This window comes from Callorhinchus milii, unplaced genomic scaffold, assembly GCF_018977255.1.
Source record: "Callorhinchus milii isolate IMCB2004 unplaced genomic scaffold, IMCB_Cmil_1.0 Scaffold5, whole genome shotgun sequence".
Taxonomy (NCBI): Eukaryota; Metazoa; Chordata; class Chondrichthyes; order Chimaeriformes; family Callorhinchidae; genus Callorhinchus; species Callorhinchus milii.
Window position 1 is genome coordinate 6,049,945 of NW_024704746.1, and position 26,249 is coordinate 6,076,193.

At 41.0% G+C, this 26,249-nt stretch overlaps 2 protein-coding genes across 6 annotated transcripts in view; one reads left to right on the forward strand and one right to left on the reverse strand.

Moving 5' to 3' along the window:
* Nucleotides 1-3,528: 3,528 nt before the first annotated feature.
* LOC103184812 (olfactomedin-like protein 2B) lies at nucleotides 3,529-16,317 on the reverse strand. The gene is given in 9 exon segments (XM_042334958.1): nucleotides 3,529-4,617; nucleotides 5,746-5,922; nucleotides 9,692-11,062; nucleotides 11,916-12,123; nucleotides 13,000-13,179; nucleotides 14,232-14,339; nucleotides 15,213-15,235; nucleotides 15,238-15,474; nucleotides 16,071-16,317. Coding segments are annotated over 9 exon segments (3,153 nt in total). The 3' UTR covers nucleotides 3,529-4,015.
* A 546-nt stretch (nucleotides 16,318-16,863) lies between these two features.
* ralgps2 (Ral GEF with PH domain and SH3 binding motif 2) overlaps nucleotides 16,864-26,249 on the forward strand; it is a 162,531-nt gene continuing 153,145 nt past the window's right edge. Inside the window, exon 1 of one of the 5 annotated variants that reach the window (XM_042334806.1) lies at nucleotides 16,864-16,880. The gene's annotated coding sequence lies outside the window, so the exon portion shown is untranslated. Of the gene's footprint in view, nucleotides 16,881-18,393; nucleotides 18,409-25,733; nucleotides 25,864-26,249 lie in introns of those variants that run through there. The other 4 variants (XM_042334808.1, XM_007902966.2, XM_007902967.2 and 1 more) reach the window with 4 other exon arrangements.

The window sequence follows — 26,249 nt, forward strand, 5'->3', positions numbered from 1 at the left end:
ATGGTAAGGTTAAACTTACTGTTAATGAATCTCAGTATAGCAGAGCAACAATAATAATTTACATAGCACCTCTTGCTTCAGTATGATTTCTCAAAATGCCTCACAGTTGATTTGGAGCTCAAGTGTCGGCGGGATTCGAGGAGTGGAATCTACATAGGGTAGTGCTCATTAGAGAAGAGTTGTCCAACTTACAAATTATGACAACTCTACAAATGAAAAAGAACTACAGACAGACAGACACTACCCAAACTCTTTTCCATCTGAGGCGCAGTCCTGCTATCTGCCTGTTGCTGCATAAAGCCCTTCTGAAAACCCATGTACGTATTTTTATATTAGTAAAAGAGATCTTTCTGTCATTGTACACTGAAGAAGATTTGGGTGAGCTGTGTCCGAACCAGGTAGTCTATGTCCTGTTCACTGCAGCGTTCTCTCTTTCCTATAACTCAGGAATGTATGTTATTAAATGTTGCACTTTGGAGTAAGATTTTCTGTATACAGTAAACCTCGCATAAGTCTGATCTGTATATATCGTATTTATGCCTGTTGTACATCTGTCCAAGTCCCAATCAATTTCCTATTAAATGATACTTAAATGTAAATGCACTAGTTGTATTAACCATGTAACTTTTAACACCACTACCGCACTTGCCACTACCAAACTTACCATCGCCGGCTCCAAACTTTGTCTCCCGTACCTGCCTCCAATGGAACACCGCACACGCGCATCCCAGGGCTCTCCATGCTCTCCCTCTCACAGGCGTAACATTGAAAAAGAGAGAGAGGGGTAGAGAGAGTGATTGAGGGAGAGGGGAGAGAGAGAGTGTGATTGAGAGAGATGGAAGAGTGATTGAGAGGGGGAGAGAGAGAGAGAAACAGCAAATGAGAGGGGACGTGAGGGCAGGGTTTCATGGTTCTCAAACAGGGTATCCAGCCCTCAGCAGCCAAAAGGTTGGACCACCCAGCTCATGTGAAACAATCTTTGTAAGAGTTTATATTCTAATAAAACAGTTCTGTTTTGAAACCGCTTTGGTTGTGCCAACCATTACCAATGTGCTTGTGCATGTTTTCTGCACATGACGTACGGTATTGTATATGGATAGCATGGGCTAAATATGATACAGAAACCTCGCCGTAATGTTGCTAGTCAGTACAGTACTTGTGTATTGCAATTGTTACGTGTTAGTCATATAAAATCCGACTTGTACATAACTTTACACGTCATATATGATACGACTTATACTTTGCATTAAGTCGTATTAAATGTATGGTCCCAACTGATACTTATGTGAAGTTTGTTGTTTGTGTGGTACATATATATAATATATATAACACACACATACTGACTTTATATCTGTAGGGTTCCTCATTTATATAATTTATTTTCAATTTCAGAGACCCTATAAAATAATGAATGTTTCTGTGCTCCATTAAAATTTAAGATATATGTCTATTCAAGTATTTCATGCTCACATATGGGTCATAAAATAGCACTAATATTTATTTACAACTGTATTCACATGGCATGTTTATTGCTTTAGTTTTTATTGTTATTTTATTGATCTGAATACAGATTTCGGTTTCTTCTTATGTGAGGCCTGACGTCTCTCCACATTGCCTGTGTGTAGCTGAGACCAGTAACAGCCGCAGTGTCCCTACTGCAGGAGCATTGTGTGGTTGTGATAGGTACAAACAGAATTCCATTTTGAGCTTCAGATGATCGTGAGTACACAGACAGTCAGAGTCAGTTTCTAAATGTTCTCATTGTCTTGCATTGCTTTCCTGGTTCCCAAGCACTTGATCCCTTACATTGTCAAATGCAAGGATTATTTTATTACTGTTACTGTACAAAAGGCAAACCAATACAGAAGCATTGTGCTGCAATCAACTTAGCAGAAATGAATAATAACTTAGCAAATTATAGGTTGGTGAAAGGACAGTTCTCATTAACATCATGACTTTTTGGTTCTCCAAAAGAATTAAGGACTCAGCTCCTAACCTTGGGAGTATGAGCCAGTCCAGCTGTGTACCAGCCTCCAGCACTGCAGTGTTAAGGCAACAGCCATGCTGCAGAAGGACAAAGCCCTGCCAACATAAAGCCCTCTAGCTAGCACCTGAGAACAAAATTGACAGTGATCCCCAGTGTAATTGTGATAACCACTGGTGAACTATACCATAACCCGCCTGGTTGCAAAGCATGCATTCTCCACACTAGGCTTGAGAGCAGTATTTTTTTTACATACCTTTCTGTTTTACCTTATCTTAACGTTCTGTCTGTTTAAATGTCCCCAAATTTATAGAGTATCACATCAATATAGTTCCATAAAGCAAAGAGGCTTCAGAAATGTAATTGAGGTTTACTTTAATTTAAATTTATTAATTTCATTCTTTTCATATTGTAATATATTTTTTAATAAATGAAAATATATATTATATTCTTATTTATTTATTGGTCCCCATGTATGTACCATAATGCCCTGAGTGACTCTGCGAGGCTGCTCTGAATTCATTTGTACTCCAGGGCAAGCCACAGTAATGGGGCCATGTTGAGGACAGGATTTAGCTCAACTATGAGACCCCCCCTTTCCCGCCACAGATTTATTGTCTGAGCTCATACGTATACTGGGCACTTGGCAAGATATTGGAGGGCATTCAATGCCTGGAGTACCATACCCAGGTTGAGTTATTGCTTTTAGAGAGGAGAGGATAAATCACTGTACATTTACTCATGTATCAAATCTCAAATAGTAGCTTAGTACTACTGATGCAGGATTAAATTGTAATAATTCTTTACCTACGGATTGTGACATAAATAATCCAAACAATTGTAACAGGGTGATTCCTGTGGGATTTTCATTTTTTTAAAAAATGCCCTTGTGTTTGTTAGTAAAAAAACTGAACGTTTCTGGAAATTGTCAAATGCGTAATCTAATAATGCTACACAAATTGAGTCATGCACTGGAAATCCACAACACATCGATCAGCATCCAAAAGAGAAAATTAGTTTAGATTTTGGGTACGACTTGTTTATCCGCATATTATGCTGATTAACACATTGGACAATTCTAGCGTTTTTTTTAATTTTCAATTTCCAGCATTTGCGGGTTTTTCTTTCTCATAAACACCACATAATACACCCACTTCTAATTCATGAACACAAGGTGCAATACTGTGGTCAATAATTCATACCCTTCAGTCACCAAGGAGCTGGGAAATAATCATCCAGAATCCTTTAAAATACAGTAAAACTCGCATAAGTCTTAGCTTTATAAATCATATAATCGCCTAAGTGGTAAATGCTGTCCCATTCACTTTCCTACTAAAAACCACTTAGATTTCTTTACACTAGTTGTATTTTATAAAGCAAATCATCTAACTCGTCACACCTCGATCACATTACTGGCTGCGTTGAAACCTGGGAAAGGAAGTTCTGACCTGTCGACACTGGCTGCTTTAAAGTATGCGTGTGCAGTGTAGATTATTGATTAAATGGATTTTATATGATTTACGCAAGTTTGCCTGTAACTCAAACTTTCCGTAAGTCATATTAAATGTTACAGTGCAGACTTAGGTGAATTTTACTGCTTAAATCAACTGTCCATAGAAGATGAAAAACTGAATTATTTATTGTGTCCCATGATTTGGAGTTGTGTGAAACCTTTTTTAAACTCTGAAATCCAGTTTAGGTAAAACTATAACTGTTTCAAAGTATCAGGGAGACAGTCATTATCAAGGGCCTGGTAGACATTGTTCTTCTCTCCAAGTAGCGCGTGCTACAATAGGAACATGCAAGCTTCTGATCCACTTGAATTGGCAGGCATCTCGTTCCATGCAAGGTATGCAACTATTACATAAAGCTCAGATTAAAGGGCCCTTAAAGTCCTTTTTGTTTCCTTTGTTAAAAGCAGATTGCCATGGCTATATTAACAGAAACAGATCGATCCACAATCTGCGAATGAATATAAGAACATTTACCCTTTTCACAAAGTAAGTGTTTCCACTTTGTAAGTCACCCGTTCTAATAAGCAAATGTGATTTCATATGTAACTTGATGCCCTTTGTCCCAGGCATAGAGGATGCGTTCCTTAGGGTTGTAATCAATCTGGGTGGTGTATGAATACTCATTGGTAAATGGAAGCCTTGGATTTATCTGTGTGTTTGTGTGGGTATCGTAAGCATACGAGATGTTGGCATTCTTATTGTTGTAGCTATCCACTGCATAAAGGACACCGCAGACTATAAAGCAGTTGCCATATTGGTTCTTCCTCAAGCCAGTCCTCCACGTAGTCTCTTTCTGAATGGATAGGTCAGCGGTATTTAGCCTGCTGATAATGATGACCTCCTGCATGGAGCCATCCTCATCGATGGTTGGATAGATAACCCACAGACCGTTTTCATCAACAGCAAAGTCCACGTCAGAATGTCCCTGCCACCTCCTATGTGGGACCTCATTGTGCACCACATCATGGAGCAGTGTCCATGCTGCCACAAACCGATGCTTCAAATCATATTTGATGATGTTACGGGTGAAAGCTCTGTTATAGTAAAATGCCCCATCGTACACCACATGGCCAGTCCCGATCCAGCTATATGGCAGTTTGTAGGAATTGCTCCAGCGACCTGAAAGGAGACATCCAGTAAGTGAGATTGAAACTTATCAGCTCAACAATAGTCTGGTCGGTCAATTGATCTAAGCCTTCAGTACCTCATTAATTTTGTGTTCTTTTTATTGCTGAGAGAGCAAGGCTCAGAGTTCAGGCCACTGCTGGCTGGGCAGCCGAGATCGGGGTAGGAAGCCAAGGCGGATGCGGAGGAGAAAGGTAGCAAAGCGTGGTCAAAGACAGACCTTGAACGAGGGCACGAGCACGTCAGAGAGACTCAGGAATGGAGTTCAAGAAATTGGGGGCAAAAAGATTCAAAATCGACCTGCCAATAGTGAGGCTTATAGGTCAGGCGTCATGAAACAGGCCTTGAAATGGCTCAAAGTATTAAACAAAATATAATTGGAAATGTAATAAAAGTTGTTTGTCTAGGCAAAAGCAGTAACGAACACGTGTAAGTTATATCCTATAATGAGATAAGTACACAATTATTTCAAAATTTGGATTAGAAGAATATAAAATAAATTCACTTTGCCTTTATTACCATTCCAAGTAACCATACAGTGTTTAATTGAGAAATTTAAATGAAAGGGCAAGGCCAAATTCAGGTAAAGAAAATAGGATCATGGATGAAACAAAGTAATTGTAATTGAAACAAAGTAAGAAACAATACAATACAAAATTACATTTGTATAGTGCCTTTCACGTTGGGAGGACGTCCCAAGGCGCTGATGCTAAGCTTGAATTAAAGAAAAACATTACAATGTAGGAGAGAGGAAGGGTGAGGGAGGTTAGGCATTCCTCCAGCTTGCAGTTCTGTGGAAGAATCAATACTAACTATATTACAGAGCTGTTTTGAGAGTATGATACTGTATTGAGTTCACTGGACTAGTGAGTAGTCCAGTGAACTCGATGTGCCATTTACTCTGCAAGGCAATTACAGGTAACTCTGGATTGTGTACGTTGACAAAACACGAACATCAACATTCATTTCACTATTGCTGTCTGCAGAGATTGCAGAATATCAAAATGAGAATCCTGCATCAACCACAGCACAAATGTGGCCAATTGAACAGCATCAGGGGCATCTAGCATTTCTATCTGCCACAACTGGGTCTCTCATTTCATGCTTAGTTAATCCCCTTACCTTGCTTGAAGTTCTCTAGGTTGCGGAACTCTATCAGAGTGTTGCCATAAAAGTAGTTGGTGACGTAGATTCTGTTGTCTTTTGCCAATGGATCCTTCATCCAGGCCCCTTCATTCTTTCCATACGTGTAGTGTGTTTTAGGACCAGTGATACTGGACAGAGTTCCCTTGCAAATACCTGTGGGCACCAATAGCAACAATCCAACTTATAATAACTCATCTTTTTCTAACATAACCAGAATGTAACATTTTTCAGGAGATGACTCAACTAACTGGTCAAAAATCAAAGGTAACTGAATCTGACAATTTCTTTATCCAATGTCCATGCACGTTTTCGTCGGGGATTACTGGACAGTGCTGTGGGGGGCACTCTGATTGTCAGAGAGCAGCAACCCTGGCTAATATGAGGTACCAAGACCATTTAAGGTGCCACTTTCAACAACTTGCACGTATATAGCACCCTCCACACAGGGTAGCATCTCAGTGCGCTTAACAGTGGTGGAGCCTGACTCTGAGCTGGAGGGGGGAGGTGGCGCAAGCATGGTCGAAGAGGAAGGTTTTTAGGCGGGACTTGAAAATGGGGGAGGGGGCAAGGCGGAGGGATTGAGGGTGAGTGTTCCAGAGGTTTGGGGTGTAGTGGCTGAAAGCATGACCTCCAATGGTGGGGCAGAGAGTGCAAGTGAAGAGCAGGAGCCCAGTGCCAGTCGAGCGGAGTCGCCGGGTGATGGAATGGGGAGTGAGGAGGAGGTCAGAGAGGTGTCTACTGTCATCCTGGCTAAGAACAACTAGCACTGCACAATCCTGGATTTTTCTTTGTGTGTATAGCTCAATTTCACACAGGCCAGTGACTTTACCAACAAAGGAAAATCTGTATTTAGAAACTTCAATTAGAATATTTTCTTGGAGGTGCAACATGAATGGGTCTGGTCTGAGAATATCAGATGAATACCAGGTTCTCAGGATGAAATACTGCCACACTGTTTTATATTGTAGTGATTTTAATATGTTTTCCTGTGGACCCACCCAACATCCCCCAGCAAAATTCCACTCTCACATCAAATTGCTTCAAAATGTAATATGGTCAAGTGGCAGGGACCTTGATACAATGTCTTCAGGCTCTATAACTAACATCTGCCCTCAACATTGACTGTTCTTAAAAGTAACAAGAAAATAGAACCAAAAAAACAATTTGGATTTGTAGCGCAGTGTTTGTGAAAGTATTGAAAGCAGCTGTTCAGCTGGATGCCCATGGGATAAATGCTTGTGGCAAATTGCATTCCTGCTTTAACATGCCTTTTAACCCTCTCCCCCATAGTCGTTTGTCCCCATCTTTTTTAGACAACCGTATAATGGATAGAGAGAGTGAATATTTAGAGTTTATTGAGGCATTGTACCCAAGTTATACTGAAAGTAATGCCCACTCCAGAGTCATTCATGGCATTATCACTTATCATAAACTGTATAATCCTTTCATTTGATATATAGCCTTAATACATCATCGAGACGTCTCAAAGCATTTCACAAGATTTTACTGTGAAGTGGAGCGACAATATTGGGATTTCAATGTCCACCTGAACAGACAATCAGTGCTTAGTTTATCATCTCATCAAAAGGATGACACCTTCAACTAGAGCAGCACTACCCCAACACTGAATAGGAGTACACTTTAGGAGTAAAGGAAAAGGAACAGAGAAATAGGATTTGATTGCATACATAGCTCCAGTAGGAGGGAACAACCAAAAACAGACCTAATTGGCTGAATTGCCATCCATACTAAAATTTCTATCATTCAAATCTGGCAAGAGGAGCGCATACAATCCTTTGTTCATTCCTTCCTTCTCTACCCAATTTCCTGCTGCCATCTACACAACTTATTGTGCCTTCTAACTTTGTGACATCTGCAAATTTGGATATACAACTCTATTCCTTCCTCCGATCAGGGTGGTCCAACCTTTTGGCTGCGGAGGGCCTGAGAAATGTTTGCAGGCAGCATAAGCAATATTTTTGTGTTTCCCTTCCAGAAGTATAACATTTATGAGTTATGGAGGGAACGGGTGGGCCAGATGAAATGGAGGGTGGGGGAGTGGGGCGGGTGATATCGGCCAGTGGGCCGCCCTGATCCAAGTCATTTATATATATGATATATGGTGAAAAGCTGAGTCCCCAGTACAGATCCCTGGGGAACACCCCTTGTCACATCTCGCCAGTTAGAGAACATTCCCTTTATCCCTACTCTCTGTCTCCTGCCTCCCAACCAATAACCAAGCCATGCACTTTATTTTTTTGCGAATAATTTCTTGTGCTGAACCTTATCAAATGTCTTCTGAAAATTCAATTAGACAATATGCATAGACATGAAGCTAGGATAGTGGCTTATGCATCACTTAAATTAAGACAATGTTTTAAAAACTGCTTTTGAAGAAAGTTATGACTGAGTACAATCTGTGATCAACACTGAGTATCTAGCCACAGTTTATTAATTTTATTGAACGGGATGAATGAAAACGAATATCTAATTATCAGTATAACTCTGCAAATCTATTAATATGTGTATTTTTCATCTATCTGTTGATTAACTTATCTTTCTGCTTTTTGTCTCTGTTTGTCTTTCTGTGTAGCTATGCAACTGTTTATCTGTTGGACTGTCTAGCTATTTATTTGTTGGTTTGATTCTGCCTATCTCTCCATCTGTCCATCAACCATCTCCACATGTCTTATTTGGTTTCTCTATCTCACAATGTGTCACCTAGCTCCTTATTCATTTGTGTATGCATCTTTTTTCTGCCTGTGTTTAGACTACAGGTCGATCTGTATATCTCATCTATCTATCATCTTATAGATCTCCTCTCTGTCTCTTTGTCAGATTACGTTGATTCAATCTTGGCCTTCTGCTTAATTCCTAGTTGGGTTTCAAAATGCACTCAGTCCATTGCTTTGACTACCTTTTCCTATCTGTGGAATTTTGCCACTTACACCCTATCCCTACTCCTTCTGGTGCTAATATCCTTGTTTATACCTTTGTCACCTTGAGGCTAAACTTTCCAATGATCTTCCTTGCCGGCCTCCCTACCTCTCCCTTCCACAAGCTCTAAATTCAACCAAAACTCTGTGTTTAAAATAGGAGACATGTCAGTTTCCACACACCCACTGCTCCCATCATCACCAAGCTCCACTGGCTCTCAGCGAATTCAGCGAATTCTTTTCCTGACCTTCTAATCACTTTATGGTCTCCTGCAACCTATGCCTCCAAAAAACAAAAACAATAATTAAATTGGTCATTTTCAATCTATGACTGTTTGTGGGACATTGCTGTGCGCAATTGGCTGCTGCGTTCGCCCACAAATATACAGTCAACTTACTTTACAGTATATTCTGTGAAGTGCTTTGGGACGTCCTCCTGACGTGAAAAGCGCTATATCAAATGCAAGGATTATTATTATTATTATGCCATTCTCTTAGCTCTGCTAATTTTGTTCTGTTCCTCATTTCTCACTCACTGAGAAGATGGTGGCTAAACCACAATGGCCTTGCCCTTTGGAAATCTTTCATTTGTTTCTTCCCTAGTTACCTGAAAATTCTCCTAAAAATAGCTCTTTGACTTTGCTTTTCAATTAATTTCCTCCTCCTTTCTTCCTGCTCACTATCTTTATTAAGCACTTTGAGATTTTAAACTTAAATGGAAGGCCCTATATAAATAAAAGTTTTTCTCCCTATTTTTCTGTCAGTCATTCTGTGCATCGCCCTGCTAATCTGTTTATCAGTTAGCCTGAACCACTGGCTTCCACCTGAATCTTAATGCAATGCAATCTGTGAAAAAACAAATGTTGACCCATAAGTCTGAATTTCAATAGGTTGAGTGAAGCTTACAGTAAATGATCAATGTTTTCTTAGTTGAAAATTAAGGTCTTTTATTTATCCATTATTTTTGTCAATGTCGTATGACTTACCTTTGCTTTCATCTCCGTTGTGTGACCTGTGGTCCCTGTGCTGCTTCAGTTTAACCTTTGTAAACCGTCTGCTTATGGGCCTTTTTGCATTGGTGGTGGTTCTGGTGGTTGCGGGAGTTGTAGTAGTAGTTGGGGTAGTGGGCCTTTGAGTGGTGGTGGAAACTGCAGTGGTCAGAGGGATCGTGGTGGAGGGGATCGTGGTGGAGGGGATCGTGGTGGAGGGGATCGTGGTGGAGGGGAGCAGGGTGGTGGGGAGCGGGGTGGTGGGAACTGCGGTGGTCAGAGGGATCGTGGTGGTGGGGATCGTGGTGGTGGGGAGCGGGGTGGTGGGAACTGCGGTGGTCAGAGGGATCGTGGTGGTGGGGAGCGGGGTGGTGGGGAGCGGGGTGGTCAGAGGGATCGTGGTGGTGGGGAGCGGGGTGGTCAGAGGGATCGTGGTGGTGGGGAGCGGGGTGGTCAGAGGGATCGTGGTGGTGGGGAGCGGGGTGGTCAGAGGGAGCGGGCTGGTGGGGAGCGGGCTGGTGGGGAGCGGGCTGGTGGGGAGCGGGCTGGTGGGGAGCGGGCTGGTGGGGAGCGGGCTGGTTGGGGTGATGGTGGTGGGTATAGTGGTGGTGGCAGAAGTGGTGATGTGCATCATGGTGGTATTGGCTACAGGCATGCCAGTGGTTGCAGTAGAACTAGTAGTCACAGTGGTGTTGTGAGCCATGGTAGTCACATGTACAGCGGTCACAGGAGTTGTGTTGGTTGCAGTAGTGATGTGAACCACACTGGTCACAGGGACACTTGAGGCTGCAGTCATCATACTGGTGATACGGGTTTTGGAGGTCACAGAGATGGTGGTTGGAAGTGTGGTCATTGTAAAAGTTGCAGCAGGAGATGAGGTGTAAGCTGTGGCATCAATTGTGGTCAGAGACGCAGGAATTGTGAGGGAAGAAGGTCTTGCGTTAGTGGAATTTTTAACGGTTGCTGTGAGGCTTGTATTGGTTGCAGTGGCAATTGCATTGATTACAGTTGCATTCATTGTAGTTCCATTGGTTCCGACGTCTGTTGCATTGGTTCCGACATCAGTTGCATTGGTTGCAGTGGTAGTTAGAATGCTTACTGAAAGAGTTGTCGTCATATTGGTGTTGGTAATATTGGAGAAAAGAGAAACATTAGGAGTTGTAGGTGATTCTCTGAGAATTGCTGTGGTAGCAGTGGTAGGTGTAGTATTCTTTGCCTTCAATGTTGTTGCTTTCGTAAGACTAATTCTTGGTAGTTTCACCACCGAAGCTGGTACCCGAAAAGCAGTGATGTCAGATTCAGTATGCTTAACAAGCTGATCTCCAACAAACAGGCGTATTGAATCCTCACCACTGGCAAAATCATCTTCTGTTTACAGAAAGAGGAAGAAAGTGTTAAATTTAACTCAATACTTGGGAATTATTGTCATATGATTGGTGAAATACAGTAAATAAACAGTATAATTAGATCATGGCCATAGTCAATGTTTTATTAACTTTCATTGGCTGTAGATTATCATTGGATGAGAGTAATTTCACTTGATTCCTTTCCCAGTTAGACTTACGCAAGAGCAGTTAAGGAGGCATTGTTAAATTTCTGATTCTTGTGTCCATCTTCCCAGAATTGAACATTGCATTCAATGAGACAAACTACTGGCGTCTGTAAACAAATAAATAATGTTTGCTTTTGATGTAGCTCCTTTCACATCAGATGTACACATCAAAGGGCTTCACAGGATTCATTGTAAAGTGTAGTAAGTGTATTTGTAGGTCAGTGAGGCAGCCAGTTGGCACACAGCAACATCCTACAAACAGTCATGATGTGAGTGGCCAATTTTGATTGTTGGTCAGGCCACCAAGAGAAACTCCCTTGAAGAAAATGCCTTTAAATTCCTTTGTAACTACAGTACATCACATTTTCTAAGCATGCCAGTGATTCTAGTGGTAGTTGTGCTAAATTTTAATTTAATTGTTGTGACTGGCTCTTCAATTTGAGATCTTTGATACATTTATGTAATACAGTTAGAAGGTCAACTATTCAGTCAATTGGATCCTTGGAACCAATTGGAGCAGTTGTGTAGGAGGACGAGAGCAAGTCACCTACCCTGCCCCATGGACCAGAGTATGGCATGTGGTGAGACAAGTACAAACATGCTGCAAATAAAGATTCACCACCACACATGCATCCACACAATAAATGGGAAGTTGCACTGTGCACGTACCGGGATCATCTCTGTCCTCCAGGGGTTTTGCTTTGTAGTATGTTGTGCGGATAATGGTCGGTGCTTGGGATGTCTTATTCCTGTGGTGACGATTCTCCATCCACTTCAGTGCCAAGTTCAATGGAGAAGGATGCTGGTTGGAACCTTTACCACTTGTTATTTTGATATTGTTGTCTCTGTCAGAAATCTGCTCCCCTATGTATTTTTCCTTTTTTAAAAAAAAACATAATCGAAGAAAGAGTTGAAAGGGCTAGACTGCAGGGAACTCTGCAAGCTAGAATGCACCACCTTTTTTGTTTCTGCCCAATCTCAAAAGTCTACCTTTTGATTCAGGTTAACATAAACCTCCCACCACCTCATTCCAAAGAAACCTGATCTGATTTTGTTTGTTATTTGTCATATTCCTCCCCAGGTGAGATTGCCAGCAGCACAAAAAACATCTCCAAACAGTAGCTGCTCCCGCCATTTGGAATATTGGGCTAACTGGTGGGACAATGGTGGTGGATGCCCACAAGTGTGGAATCATGGCTTTCCATGGATCATAATAAGACATCGGGGGAATTGATTGGAGGATACAAGGAGCATCAGTACCAATTGCTGATTCTTTTGCCTGGACACTAACCTGAAGGACCACCTTGAACCTTGTGAACTCCAGATTTATTCACGAGATTCACAATCTTATGAATAGATCTAGAACCATTTTGATCAATACAGCGCTGTCTCATTCCTTAAGAGGCATTCACTAATTGCACTGTCAATATGCTTTTCTGTCCTGCATTGAAGCTGTGTGGAGCTTATTTCGCACATCATTTTAGGTTACTGGCATGGAAATGTTATTGTTCCTGATTGCAAGTAATCTGAATTAGTATCACTATTAGGTTAGTGGCTTGACAACTTAGCCCTTTTAAACTGCTCCTGTCCATTCTGGAGCTCTCACTGTTTCATGGAAGGTGCTGGAAGTACAAAAAATTTACTCCTACTTTTCATGTTCCCTCCATGCTTTGCTCCATTTTGATAGTCTGCATTGCTGCCATATTCAAATAGCTGAACAAAGAGCCAGATGTCTGGCTCCTTTGTCTCTTACCTCAGACTGGGCATAAATCGCTGCTGCATCTCTCTGTAGGACGTTTATGTTAATGCCGCTAATTTGTTCACTTGTGTTGGTCTGAACCTTTGTACGGTTTTCCTTTTTCTCTGTCAGATTCAAAACATTGTTGTCAACTCTTCCATGTTCGTCTTGCTCAGAGATATCTACTGCTGAAGCCTGGAGAAAGGAGGGATCAGTTGGACAATACAACAGTGTTGGGCATCTCCTTCTTACTCTCATTTTTCTATTTCTTTAATTTCACTTTTAAGGTTAAACTTGAATTGATAAGAAATCAATTAAAAGACAAAGAAAACCACATTAAAAGGTCTAGATGTAAAGCACAAACGTGAAATAGAAACAGGAAAATACTGGAAAGGCACAATAGCTTGCTCAGCATCTAAATGGAAAGATTATTTCAGGTGAAGGATCACATCAGACAAATTTTCATTTTCATTTTCAGGTGCTGATCACTCAAATGTGAATCATTATCTTTCATTTCCTGTTATCAAGTTTTGTTATGGAAATTTTCTTGCCAAATTGTGGATATTTTTCTGAATTGTGCAAGTGGAACTGAAATATTCTCTTGTCACTCTTGTCATGCCAACTTCCTGCTTATCAGCCTTCCCAACTCTTCCCTCCACAAGCTGCAGATCATCCAGAACTGACTCCAGCGCTTTGGGACGTCCTCCCGACGTGAAAGATGCTATATAAATATAATTTGTTGTTGCTGTCAATTCCTCCATGACTTGTGTTGGAAAACACTTGGTACAGGAGTAGGAGATTTTCTGTGAGATGCTATCATACACCGTAACTGAAATAATCAGTTTATTCTGTTGGAAGTGAAACAACATTGCTTCCAGTGTAAAGCAATAATGAGCAGAAAGCCTAATTTATATTATCCATTCATAATTGCACCAGCTGAGGAGAGGTCTGTTACTAATTGGAATCACCCAAAAATCTTTAAGGGAAAAAGTCTGAGTGAATCAATAAGCTGCCTCCTTGTCTCACCAGTCATGCTCCACCGCAGTTTGTTTTTGGATCGTCCTGCTGAATCCTAATTTATACTGCAATTTCCTCAATTAATCTTTGCAAAAGGCACAGAATATACCAGCACAAATGATTGTGGCCTCTTGAAAGAAAATCTTTCTTGCGGCATCCCAACCGTGAGTCACAAAGGTAAAAACAAAGACAAAAGTCTGTCTAAAGTCACCTTTAGCTACGAGACCTACCTCTTCCAGTTTCTCAATGCGCTTGTTGAGTTTGGATGTAATAGTCTGTAACTTCAAGAGGTCCAGACCAAAGAAGGCACCTTCCAGCATGTCCAACAAAGAGGAGAGCTGAAAATGATTGAAACTTTGTAACAATGGATACAAAAATATTAGACTTTCAATACAAAAATGAACATTGTGTCTGTCTGATTTTCTAAACCAAGAAACTGAGTTGAATCATCCAATGTTCAGAACATCACTAAGATTAAATAGAGTCTCAAAAAAGATGAGATACATTTAGACTTGGTTTGGTGATGCCAAGCAGTTAGTCTGAGATTATATAAGTAATTACTTTCACAATTAATGATTTGTAAAGCATTCTGAGATGTTATTTTATGTGAAAGGCACTCCACAAGTGCAAGGTGGTGGTGGTGGAAGAGTGTTTTTGTCAATTTTGCTCTCCTGTAGATAATTCACTTCAGAGCTGTTTGTGGGACATTGCTGTGCATACATTGGGGTTTCTGTTTCATCACAATAAGGCATTATATCAAATGTAAGGATTATAAAGCTACTAATCCTTGTTAGGATACAGTACCACAGGAACTAGTAGCCATAGCCCTACTAGTCCAAATGTCTTCCTTTTATAATGCTGGACAATGTGTGAAGGCAAGGCAATTAAGCGTTAATTAAGCAATCGCAGCTGATATCTGTCCTCACCCAACAATATGTACCTTGAACAAAACACGAAATACTGCAGATGCCGGAAATCTGAAACAAAAACAAGTCATTGGGAACGCTCAGCAGGTCAGGCAGCATCTATGGAGCAAGGAAAGTGAGTCAACGTTTCGGGTCCACGACCCTTCGTCAGAATGGTTTTGACAAAGGGTCATGGACCCGAAATGTTGACTCACTTTCCTTTCTCCATAGATGCTGCCTGACCTGCTGAGTGTTCCCAGCGACTTCTGAATATGTAGCTTGAGTTCACGTGTGCTTGCAACAAACCTTAAATCCGTTCTTGGTTCCCCCTGGAGTTGTTTCAGTTTGTTCTCTGCATCACAGGGGTTGAGAACCGAAGGTGGAGCCACGCAAGCGCATTTACAGTGGGGTCCCGAGTTTATGGTCTCCACAGTGTAGACATCCTCCGGTTTAGCTCTACCTTCATTGATCCTCTGACAGGCCTCCTTGCTCAGGGGTCTGAGCACACACTTACAGCGGCAATCCGAGCCCTCGGACACGGCCTTCACCTTATAATATTCCCCAAAAGCTAGAGGCAAGGAAATAAGTAATTACACCTCGTGCCTGGGAGAGATCCATGTAAAGTTTGTTTTATCATTAATCTGAATTGATCACAGTTATTATATAACACAATAATTATATTGTTAGTTTTTTTTTACCGCTTTGAACATTGCCAACTAAATCAAACGTATCTGCAGAGTGAAGAACAACTCCAATGAAACAACCACCCTGTCGATAATTCAAAAGCGCTTTATGATTGAAAGACACAACTTTTTGTTTAAAAATAAAAGCAAGAACATGCCAAGAAAATCATCTGTTATTGTGGAGACTCGCTTAGTTATCAACCCAGCCTCGATAACATCTATCCCATGTGGAGTTTGATTCCCTTTCCAAAAAAATTGGAAGTGAAAATTGGGGAAGATGAAAGACTCCATAAAAGTGCTAGACATGCATCTTTCTGTGTACACTTAGAAGGTTGCAAATTGTTGCATTTGATATCTGCTTATCTCAGCCTGTCTTCAACCAGCAAATACGTCGGTTTGGCTGTATCTGTGTCTGTCTGGACATTGCTGAATGTTTCAGATCAGAGATGTAACTGGTGTTTGCAACCGCAGTTTACTCAACTCATGGCATCATTATGCTGGTTGTGTCCCGCCTGCTGCACAACGCAAACTATTTTTGTTACCTGTTTTAAGATGCTTTCGTGTTTCTCCAGTTCATTTGCCTGTGCTTCCACCTTAGTTTCATCTTTCAGCTCTTCCCAAAGATAATTCAGATTTTTCAGATGTTTCCCAGTGATGTTCGGGAGCCGACTGTCCACAGTCACACCTCCACACAGAACACAACTCAAGAGCCAGACTGCAATAAGCATCTCAGCAACTGGGAAAGGACAGAGCTCAGCTCAGTCAGTCTTTGGAGGAAGAATCCGGTTGAAGTTATATTGCAGAAATCGCGAATCACAGACAACTACTTGCTCCCACTGGCTGTACAGCGACAATATTCCAGATCTCCAGAAAAATCAAAGCTCAACATCCAGTTGCAGGATTGAAGTAGTCCAGATTCTTCAGGGCAACATGAAGGACTTGCTTTTTTTATGTGGGGTCCATACGTAGAGAGGAGAGAAACAGCACTGTGTGTGTGTGAAGGCTTCAGTGCTTATGGTTGCAGATTGGAGAGCAAAGCCATGTCTGTGAATAAACTCTAGGAGGAGTTTTCCTGCTGCAGGAGGCTGGAATAACAAACTCTCTCTCTCTCTCTCTCTCACACACACACACACACACACAGCTAAATTAAAGAAATACAATGAAGAACCGCCAGTGCAGAAAATCTGACGTTTTGGAGAAAAGAAAGAAATGTTTTGAAGAAATTCATTCCTGTTCAGAACGAGCAAAGATCCACCCAGTCAGGAGCAGCCCTTGAGAAGGCATTTGAGAGGTATTCCAAATGGATCGTAACTCTTAAACAGGCACATGGATAACTTTTATTAACTTGAATTAGAGCTATAGTGTGAATGTCTGATGAAAACCCATTAACTACGTGTTGACCTGATGCAGCCAGGTGCCTTTTTCCAACAGTTGGAGGGAGTCACAACCATCAAGAGTGGTCTTACATCTCCCTCTAGTGACTGCTGGGGACCCTGACAGAGACCTGGGAGGAGGTTACCTAAAGCTCTTGCAGGTGGAAATAATTAGCCACCAGGCAGATATGGGTCAGGAAAAGAGGACAGAAAAAGTAAATACTCTACCTGTGAAGACGAGGTAAATCGAAGAGGCAGTTTCTATATGTAATCAATGGTCAGCAACAATGGTATCATTGTTTTTGGTGATTTCTGGATGAGACATGAACTTTAATAACAACAATAATAATCCTTGCGTTTGATATGGTGCCTTATCACGTCTTTGAGACGTCTCAAAGCGCTTCGCAGGATATGCTGTAAAGTGAATTTACTGTATATTTTGTGGAGGAATAACTCTATGTTCTTCAAATTAATGTCGTGGAATTGTTAACGTTACTCCAGAACAGGCAAATGGGGCTTCAGTTCAGTATTTCTCCCACAAAATACACAGTCAATTCACTTTACATTGTATTCTGCGAAGCACTTTAAGGCATCACAACAACACGATAAAACGCTATATCAAATGCAAGGATAATTATTATTGTTGTTGCAATGGACAGAACATCCATTCCACCAGTTAATCCCTCAGTATTGCTGGAGTGCAAACCAGGATTATAGTTGACATCTTGGAATCTAATAACATTATGATAACAATAACATTAAGTAACAAATAATGTTCCATTCAAATTGCACACACTACTGAATCGATCCCATTTACAACAAGCTCACACTCATAATCCTTGTATTTTATATGGTGCTTTATCATGCTGTTAAGACATCTCATACCTCTTCACAGGATTTTACTGTGTTCTGTTTTTATAAAGGCAAACATGATAGCGAATCCGCACCAGCAAGGTCCCCCAAACAACCAGTGAAATTGAAAGGAAAATTAAAGGAAGAAAGAGGAAAGAAAAATTTATTAAAAATGTGACAGAGAAGCAAGGATCTTAGGGATGGGCGGCAGCCATGTAAGATGTAAGATGCTGAATTGTGTCATAATCCCCAAATGTTATAAAGGATGATATATATATGCACACATGTAGTGGTTGTCAATTGCACCCTGATGCCCTGTCTCATGACTGTAGAATCACCGGTTAGGGGCCTTCATTGGAAGTTCTCTGCTGCTGTGATGCATAAGCAAAGTGTACTGTGCATATTGGTGACCTGACAGAATAGGGGATAACATAGAGTTACTCTCATCATATATAATTCGTCTTTCAGCAATTAAGGAAGACGTGCAATCGGCAGACTATTCAATGAGACTGCAAAGAACAAGTGGCAAAAAAAATCTATGTTTTGCAACAATGGAGAAATTAATCGCAACAGCAACAACGTGCGAAGTATAAAGTAAGAACAATTCAGCCTCAGCATTTCAGTAAATATTCCCAGGTTAGATTCCTCCTCCTCCCACCCCATAATCATTTTCATTCATTGTAGAAGGTAGCAACAGAAAACCTGTGCTGTTTCCTTACCTGGGGAGTTCTTGCTACTGAGACTTTGTAAATGCTTGAGATGGGAAAGTGTTTCATTTCACAGCACTAATATCCCTAATATTGATGAACAAAATATTTACAAATCCGTTTTTAAAAAATTGGCTTTTGTTACGTTCTGTGCTGTAAACTAAGGGTCCACTAAGTCCAGCTAATACCGTTTGCTTTCTCAGGGACAAGAAATGATCACAGCGACACACAACAGCATGTAAACATTGAAAGTAATTTTTAATATTCAATTAAAGCAAAATAATAGGTGGCTGTAAACCTGTAGTCCAGTAAAAGCTTGATGCCTTCATATGGTGAGGACTTAAAATTGTATTCAAATTTTCCTCATAATTATATGCTGGATACTAGAAATTTAATTATAATTTGTAGTATTCAGCATTTAAAAGTATCAAAATATTATCCGTGGGGCAGGTGGATTTTGTGAGTCATCAGGGAAATTCAGCGCTTAGTGGTTGAATCTTAACTAACGTCAGTACCAGAAATTAAAAGAAAATCCCACAGCTCAGACCTGAAGAGAATCCCATTACAAGAGATTCATCATAGATATATTTCTGCATCCTACAAATTGCACTTCAATCTGACACCTGTTGCAGGGACCATTAATATAGCTTAAAACATAGGGCCTCTTGCAGCTATTTATAGTGTATTGATGTGGAAAGACAAACTGAGTTGACTGCTTAGTTGAGGTTCAAATCAAACATTTTGACTATTTAAAAAATAAATGTTAAAAATTGTATATAACACACAGAAATCTCATAATTTTAATTAATAAATTAATCTAAGCAGTAATAATGTTTTGAAGTAAATGTTTACCCAGGTTCAATCATCAGTGCTTATTGAGTTAGCTCACAGCCTAGCTTAGTCAGTAGCACTCATGCCTCTGAGTCAGAAGGTTGTATTTCAATTACCACAAGATGACTTTGGACTGTAGGCTGACACTTCTCTGAAGTGCTGGGGGAGCACTGCTGCTGTGAGCACTGCCCTCAACTGTCCTTTCCCCCATATCCGTGCCATGACCCAATCTGTTTGTTGTGGGAATTCCCGAAAAATACAGTACAGAGCAAGTGAGCTAGTTGTCGAAATACTCGTGAATCATATCTTAACGTGCCAATAAGTGGTTGTTTGAAAATGAATCCTGATTTTCACTATATTTAACCAGAGTTTTTTGTTGAATTCCCCCGCCCCAAGATTCTCTTCCATTTTGTGTTGGAAAAAAATGATCTTGAAAAATAGCTGGATTTTAGTTTGTAAATTTGAAAAGAAGACTTTAATTGTCCTTGTTACACAGCAAAATAGAAGTGATTTTCTACAAAACACGTAGTATAAATGTTTCATTGAATTTCATTAAATATCCAAAAATATAAGAAAACTTTTTCAATGCACCAGAAAGGGCTCTGTACGTGATTTTATCACTCTTGCATTTATTCTCACACTTAATTTTCTCCTGTATAATTCTATCCCTACTTGTTACCAATAAAGAAAGAGAAAATACAGGGTTGACAAAATGAACTGGGAACGCCTCTGTATGCTTGGTACAGAGAGAATCAGTTGGTTGAGAGACGGGTGTGGGGGTGCTCCATCCTTTGCTTTTCTCTCACATTCATCTCTGTGCTCTTCTGCATGAAATCAAATCTCATTAAATTCTATGAACAAATACAACAGCAAAATTAGTCTTACCAGCGTTTAGTTCAAAGACTTTAATCTCAATGAGAAAAGACAGTGACATTTAGACTGCCTCCCATGGCTCATTTGTTTCACTGTTATGACATAATAAACATAACTCTCAATCAATGAAATAGCATCAGGTCATGAAGATTGCATTATTTGCATCTCGTAGTTTTACAGATTTAATCGTGAACATTCTTCTTAAAAAAAATCTTCAGGAAACAGGGAAGATCTTTATTGGCTGAAACACTTGGAGGGAGTGGAAGTCTACTGGCAACAAGAAATGTACTCAATATTCTTTCCTGCACAAAATCCATGCATTATATATTGTGCAGCTTCATTCCCTCAAGGGCTGTCATCTCTGCAATAGAGATGAAGAGAAAGTGGTAGTTAATAAATAGGTTGAATCTAGGAATGGAGGGTTGTTTGGTGATTTGATAGTGTGATTAGCTTTGACTGTTCTTCAGGTGGCAGGTTGAAACAACTGCATTTCGGAAACATCAGATTCTGAAATTCGATTTAGCACAAGAGATTTCCTCCCAAAAATTGAGGAATAACCAGCAGTTTCTAGCAGTTAACCCCAACATTGAAGCTCTATTTTAGCTAGCTTTTTATTATTCATCTTTCCCATTTTAGATTATACAGTATTTTTGACGAGGATAGACTACAAGCTCAGGCTAAAAAATGTTGAAGGTGAGGGATCATCGATGGAGTATCCAACCAGCATAGCACAAAGCATTGTGGCTGTGATTCTCCTTGTGATGTGTTTCTGAATCTACCATAGGCACACTAACTGATTGCAATGCCCCTGACTGAGATCAGCTATGTCAGCAGAGATTGTGGATTCAACCTGAGACATTACCAGCTAAATATTACTACAGCTTGGTTGCCATGTGGCTGGGCACCTCTCAGTAGTATATTTACCATCATGAACCATCATGGCATGGCTGTTTTTTAAATAATAATCCTTGCATTTGATATAGTAATGTTTCATCATATTTAAGGCTTTAAATATTATTGTGTCCAGAATCACAATGTATGTGGTTAGTTGAAATTACAGAATTATTGAAGGCGCCTGACTTCATGACTATTTGTGTAGAATTGCTGCAGGTCTCTGTGATTAAGACAAGGGAGTGCTCATGTAACAGTGATTAAATAGACTTCAAACCATACTCTAGTGACAATTAGCACCTCAGCCCTCTTAATTAAGGAAAGGAGGGATCCCCTGATGGGTCAGCAAGTTTATCCAAGTAAACAGCTGATAGTAGTTCAATCTTTAGTCTTGGTTAATTTCAGTTTTAGTGGCATTAATTTCAGTTTTAGTGGCATTGTGGGAAGAGGAAGGATTGGTATTTGGGGGGTGGGTTTGCTATCATTGCTTATATGACAAATTCATTTGTTGAGGGAGAGGAACATTGCTGGCAATGGGGACCAGTAATTGTGGCAAGACAGAAATCAGAGTGAGAGCTGATACCAACAATGACCAAGCAGCTAAACTGAAGGTTGGCACGGACATATCCAATCCGGAGTGTTAACACATACAGCAAATGTTTCAATGAAGAATTTCCAGTTCTTGCGTTTTTTAATTTACATAAATTTTACATAGCCTCTGCATCACAAAACGTGCTATTTGGCCCAACCAATCTGTGCCTATGTTTATAATGCATTCCTTACTCCCTCCCATGTATAAAACATGATTGTTGGGCACATAATCTGACCATCATCCTTTGCTTCAATTGTCCCCTTTTTATTTTGAAAATTTCCCTTTGCTTCTCAGAAACATAAATGTAGTTGTAATGTATCTTTTGTCAATATTCCACTGTTCAATTGTTATTACTCATTACTGTACTTTTGGAGATATTGCTAGGGCACATTGCATCCTGCATTTGCTCATATAATATTTAGTACACTTTAAAGTACATGGTAACTGTTTTCACATAAAAGGGACTATATTAACTGCAAGCATTATTATCAGGGTCCAATCTGTGGAAATTCTGTTATGAGATGCCTCAAAAAGAACTGGAACTATATCACTCACCTCACACCTACCCCAGGAAACAGATTACGTTGTTTCCAGTTTTTTTTTATTGAGGTATCCCATTGGAAATTTGGGCATAGCCTGATTTATTATATAAATAATTTTATCACAGCCACAGTTTAAACCTGTCCTTCAACCAATCATCCACACAAGTAATGGTGACTACAGACAATGGCCAAGCAGATAAACACTTACATACCCTTCCTTTCAACCTGTTGTAACCTCACCCTGTACAGGGGGCTTGGGAAAATACTTGGCTAACACTCATCACCTCTCCAACAATAAAATTACACCAGTAGGAAATGTGAAGTAATTTACAATGGTAGAAAGAATAAAGAGGCCAACTATATCCTGGATGATACGAACTTAAGAGAGGTAGAGGAATAAAGGAATCTAAGGATTCAGATTCACATAACTCTAAAAGTAGCAGCGCAGATGAGTACGGCCATAGAGAATGCAAATAGGGAATTAAAATAGATCAATATTGTTAAATTTATATAAAGCCTTAGTTAAACCACATTGTGCAGTGGGAACCGTGTGCAGTGAACCACTCGGCACTAGGGGGAGCTCAGTGTATCTACACATCTGGAGATCAAAATTCCATCACGTGAACATGCAGTTCAGACCTGCAATGTGCTTCCCAATAAATTGAGTTTGCTTATAATGCAATTGCACCGTAGACCCCAGTCACATGTGCCCACTTGCACCAAGGCAGCAGAGAAATCACGAAGTAATGTGTTTGATGTGGAAGGGGGAGGAGAAGGAACAAGAGGAACAATAGCTATGACATTTACCTCCCATAATTCCTGAAATAATAGTCTTGCACCCATCCCTCTCCAAGTATTATCTGTAGCAATCTGTTCCTATGTTCCTAGGTCTAGTGTTGTATTGCCACAAATGACAGGTGGGACTAAAGTTTCCTCAGCTTCTGATTTTATTCTTATTGCATGTCCTCCACTCAAGCTATAATTGGGAATTTAGTAGATTGCCAAACCAGCTCTGTGCGTTGCTGCCCTGACATACCACCTTCAAAGAGAATCTATTTTATTGATCTGCTCTTTGCTTCCATATTATCAGGACCATCATTTTGGAATCAGGTCACTAAAAAGTGAGGCTTTCCAATCATGCAAACAATGAAGTACCTCTATCTTTATTTAAAAATAGCATGATTGATAAAATCTGACAAAAAAATTATCTAACTTGCTGCTTTAGATAAGCACACCACAGACACCAAACATAATAAAATAAAAATAAATAAAAATTCCAGTTAGGTCAAGTGGTTCTTACAAATATGAATATACTGTAAATGTAAAGGTGGGCAATGATTACATTTTAGTGTGTAATAATGTATTTATTGCAGCATGTTTGCATTTGAATCAATTTAAGAATTCTGGCGGTAAAATGTGAAGGCAGGCATTTAGGACACACTGCAGGAAATATTTCTTAAGTATAACTGGATTCTGCAAAGGGGAGGTATTAAGAAGGATAAAATCCAATGGGTCAAAGATCTTTTCTTCCTTTCTTTAGGTTCTTCTTTTACTCTTAGGTTTTTCTGACAGTGCTGTTCTCACTGCTCACTTGCCAAGAGATGTCTGGAGTGAGTTTTCCCCTTGGCTGAGCCTCGTGGGACATTGTGGGCACAATCTGTCCCTGCTTTACAACCTCACCGACCTCAACCAAACTCCATTTATGTTTGGTATGACAGACAAGATCATAGAGAATTGATTCTTCTTTTAAAACACTTTATATCTTTTTATTGTGAGTCCAGTTGTAATTTTGATGAACAGTATATTNAAAAAAACACAAAGTTCGAATTTAAGGTGCAGTGTGAAGCCCGGCTGCTGCAGTATCTTGGCTCAAACGTACAGAAGAAATGATGGAAAGAATAGACCTTTAATCTGGTTTCCACATATCTGGATCTGCATCCTGGGTGAGTAGGAGCATGTGATGCTGGGTGAGCATGTGTGGTTGTAAGTAGGGTTACCAGAAATTAAAATAGATTTGTAGCCCAAAGTCAAGCAAAAACTAGCCCAAATGTATCATATATAGTATTCCAGACTGTATATTGTATAATAGAGTAATCCTTGCATTTGATATAGCGCCTTATCATGTGGTTGTGATGTCTCAAAGCGCTTCAAATTGTATAGTGAATTGACTGTATATTTTGTGGGCAAAAGTGGCCCCATATTATGCGTAACATACTATGAGTAACAGAGTACTTTTGAAACAGTGTGAGAAAAAGTCTTCAAAAGAGGGGTGGGGGGACGTTTTATAGGTTTAAATTAAAATTTTAAAAATGAGCCACCGAGCCAAAGCCGTTTTTTCACGTACAATAACAACAAAAATAAATTTAAAAATAAAAATGACGTGATAAGGTGCTATATCAAATGCAAGGATTATTACATTATATTAACAAAGACGAAATGTCTATCTGTCTGTCAAGAATACAATAACTGATTGACGTAGGGACATGATTTATACCTCATTGGAAATGTCTTGCATGGGGAGTGTCATGGACATATTTTGGGGGATCTCCTATCGTTGATGAGTTATATTAAAAAAAAGTAAAAATGCTTTAATTAAGCCTCAAACAAGTATGCGTGGTATTCTGCGACAAAGTAGCGACAGAGGTCACACATCCTTTTAGAGAGATACATCCTCTATATACTAATAAAGGTGAAATGTCTGTCTGTCTAACCCATTGACGTAGAGACATGATTTATACCTCATTGGAAAGGTCTTGCACATGGGAGTGCCACGGGCATATATTTTTTCGGGGATCTCCTATCGTCACCTAAACAAGCGCATCGCGTATGTATGGACTCCAACAAGGAGTCCGCCCAACACGAATCCAACCACAGGAGTCGTCCCTATAGGAGTCCTCCCAACCAGAAGTCCTCCCACAGGAGTCCTCCCAAAAGGAATCCGTGTGCAAATATATGAACAAGCGACGCTACCCCGAGTTCAACAGCATATTTTCCTAACCTTCAGGGATAAAGATGCCGAAGAAGCGAAGATCAAGCCTTTCGAGGACAAATTAAAAACGTCAGATGAAAGAGAGAAGGCCGATTATATGAAAACCGGTTGCAAGGCGGAGCTGCAACGGGTACAGCTGGTCATTAAAAATAATAATAATAATAGTAATAATAATAATAAAACGCCCGATTGGGGTGTGAACCCGCCCAATCGGGGACGTTGACGGTTGGTTGGGGGCGGGCGGGGCGGTTTGGGTGTGAACCCGCCCAATCGGGGACGTTGACGGTTGGACGGGGGCGGGCGGGGGCGGTTTGGGTGTGAACCCGCCCAATCGGGAACGTTGACGGTTGGTTGGGGGCGGGCGGGGCGGGCGGGGCGGTTTGGGTGTGAACCCGCCCAATCGGGAACGTTGACGGTTGGGGCGGGCGGGCGGTTTGTGCGGTTTGGGCGGGCGGTTGGAGCCCTCGCGCGCTGATTGATGGCCGCTCGCGCTGAGTGCCCGCCCACTGCCCGCGCGGTGGCTCAGGAGTCGCCAGTTTGCCAGCGGCACCAGCAGCGGCTCGGGGATGTACGGCAGCGTCCAGCCGCCGCGCCTCACAGCATGAGTCCCGGGACACGGTGCAGGTGAGCGTTTCCCTCCCCCCCCAACCCCCACCCCTTTTGACCGTTTTTTTTAAAAAAAAAACTTGAAAACGTCGTGCTGTTTGAGATGCTCGTCACGGGAAGGGGGGGTGTCGTGTCTCTCTCGGTCCCCTGTATCCCCCCCCCCCCCTCAGCCCGCTGGCCTAAGGCTCAGGCTTCGCGTCCTCTCGGCGAAGGAGATTTAAACCGAGCCCGGGTCGAGGGGAGGTGGTGGGGGGGGGGAGGGAGGGAGGTGGTAGCGTCTGCCCTCCTCGGCCTCGGGTTTATGCTCCGGTTTCGGGCTGGGATGGGGTCCCGCCCGCCCCCCCCCGGCCCCGGCAGCGGGTGAGGAGGAGCGCGGGTCGTGAGCGCAGCGCAGGTGCCGTCTC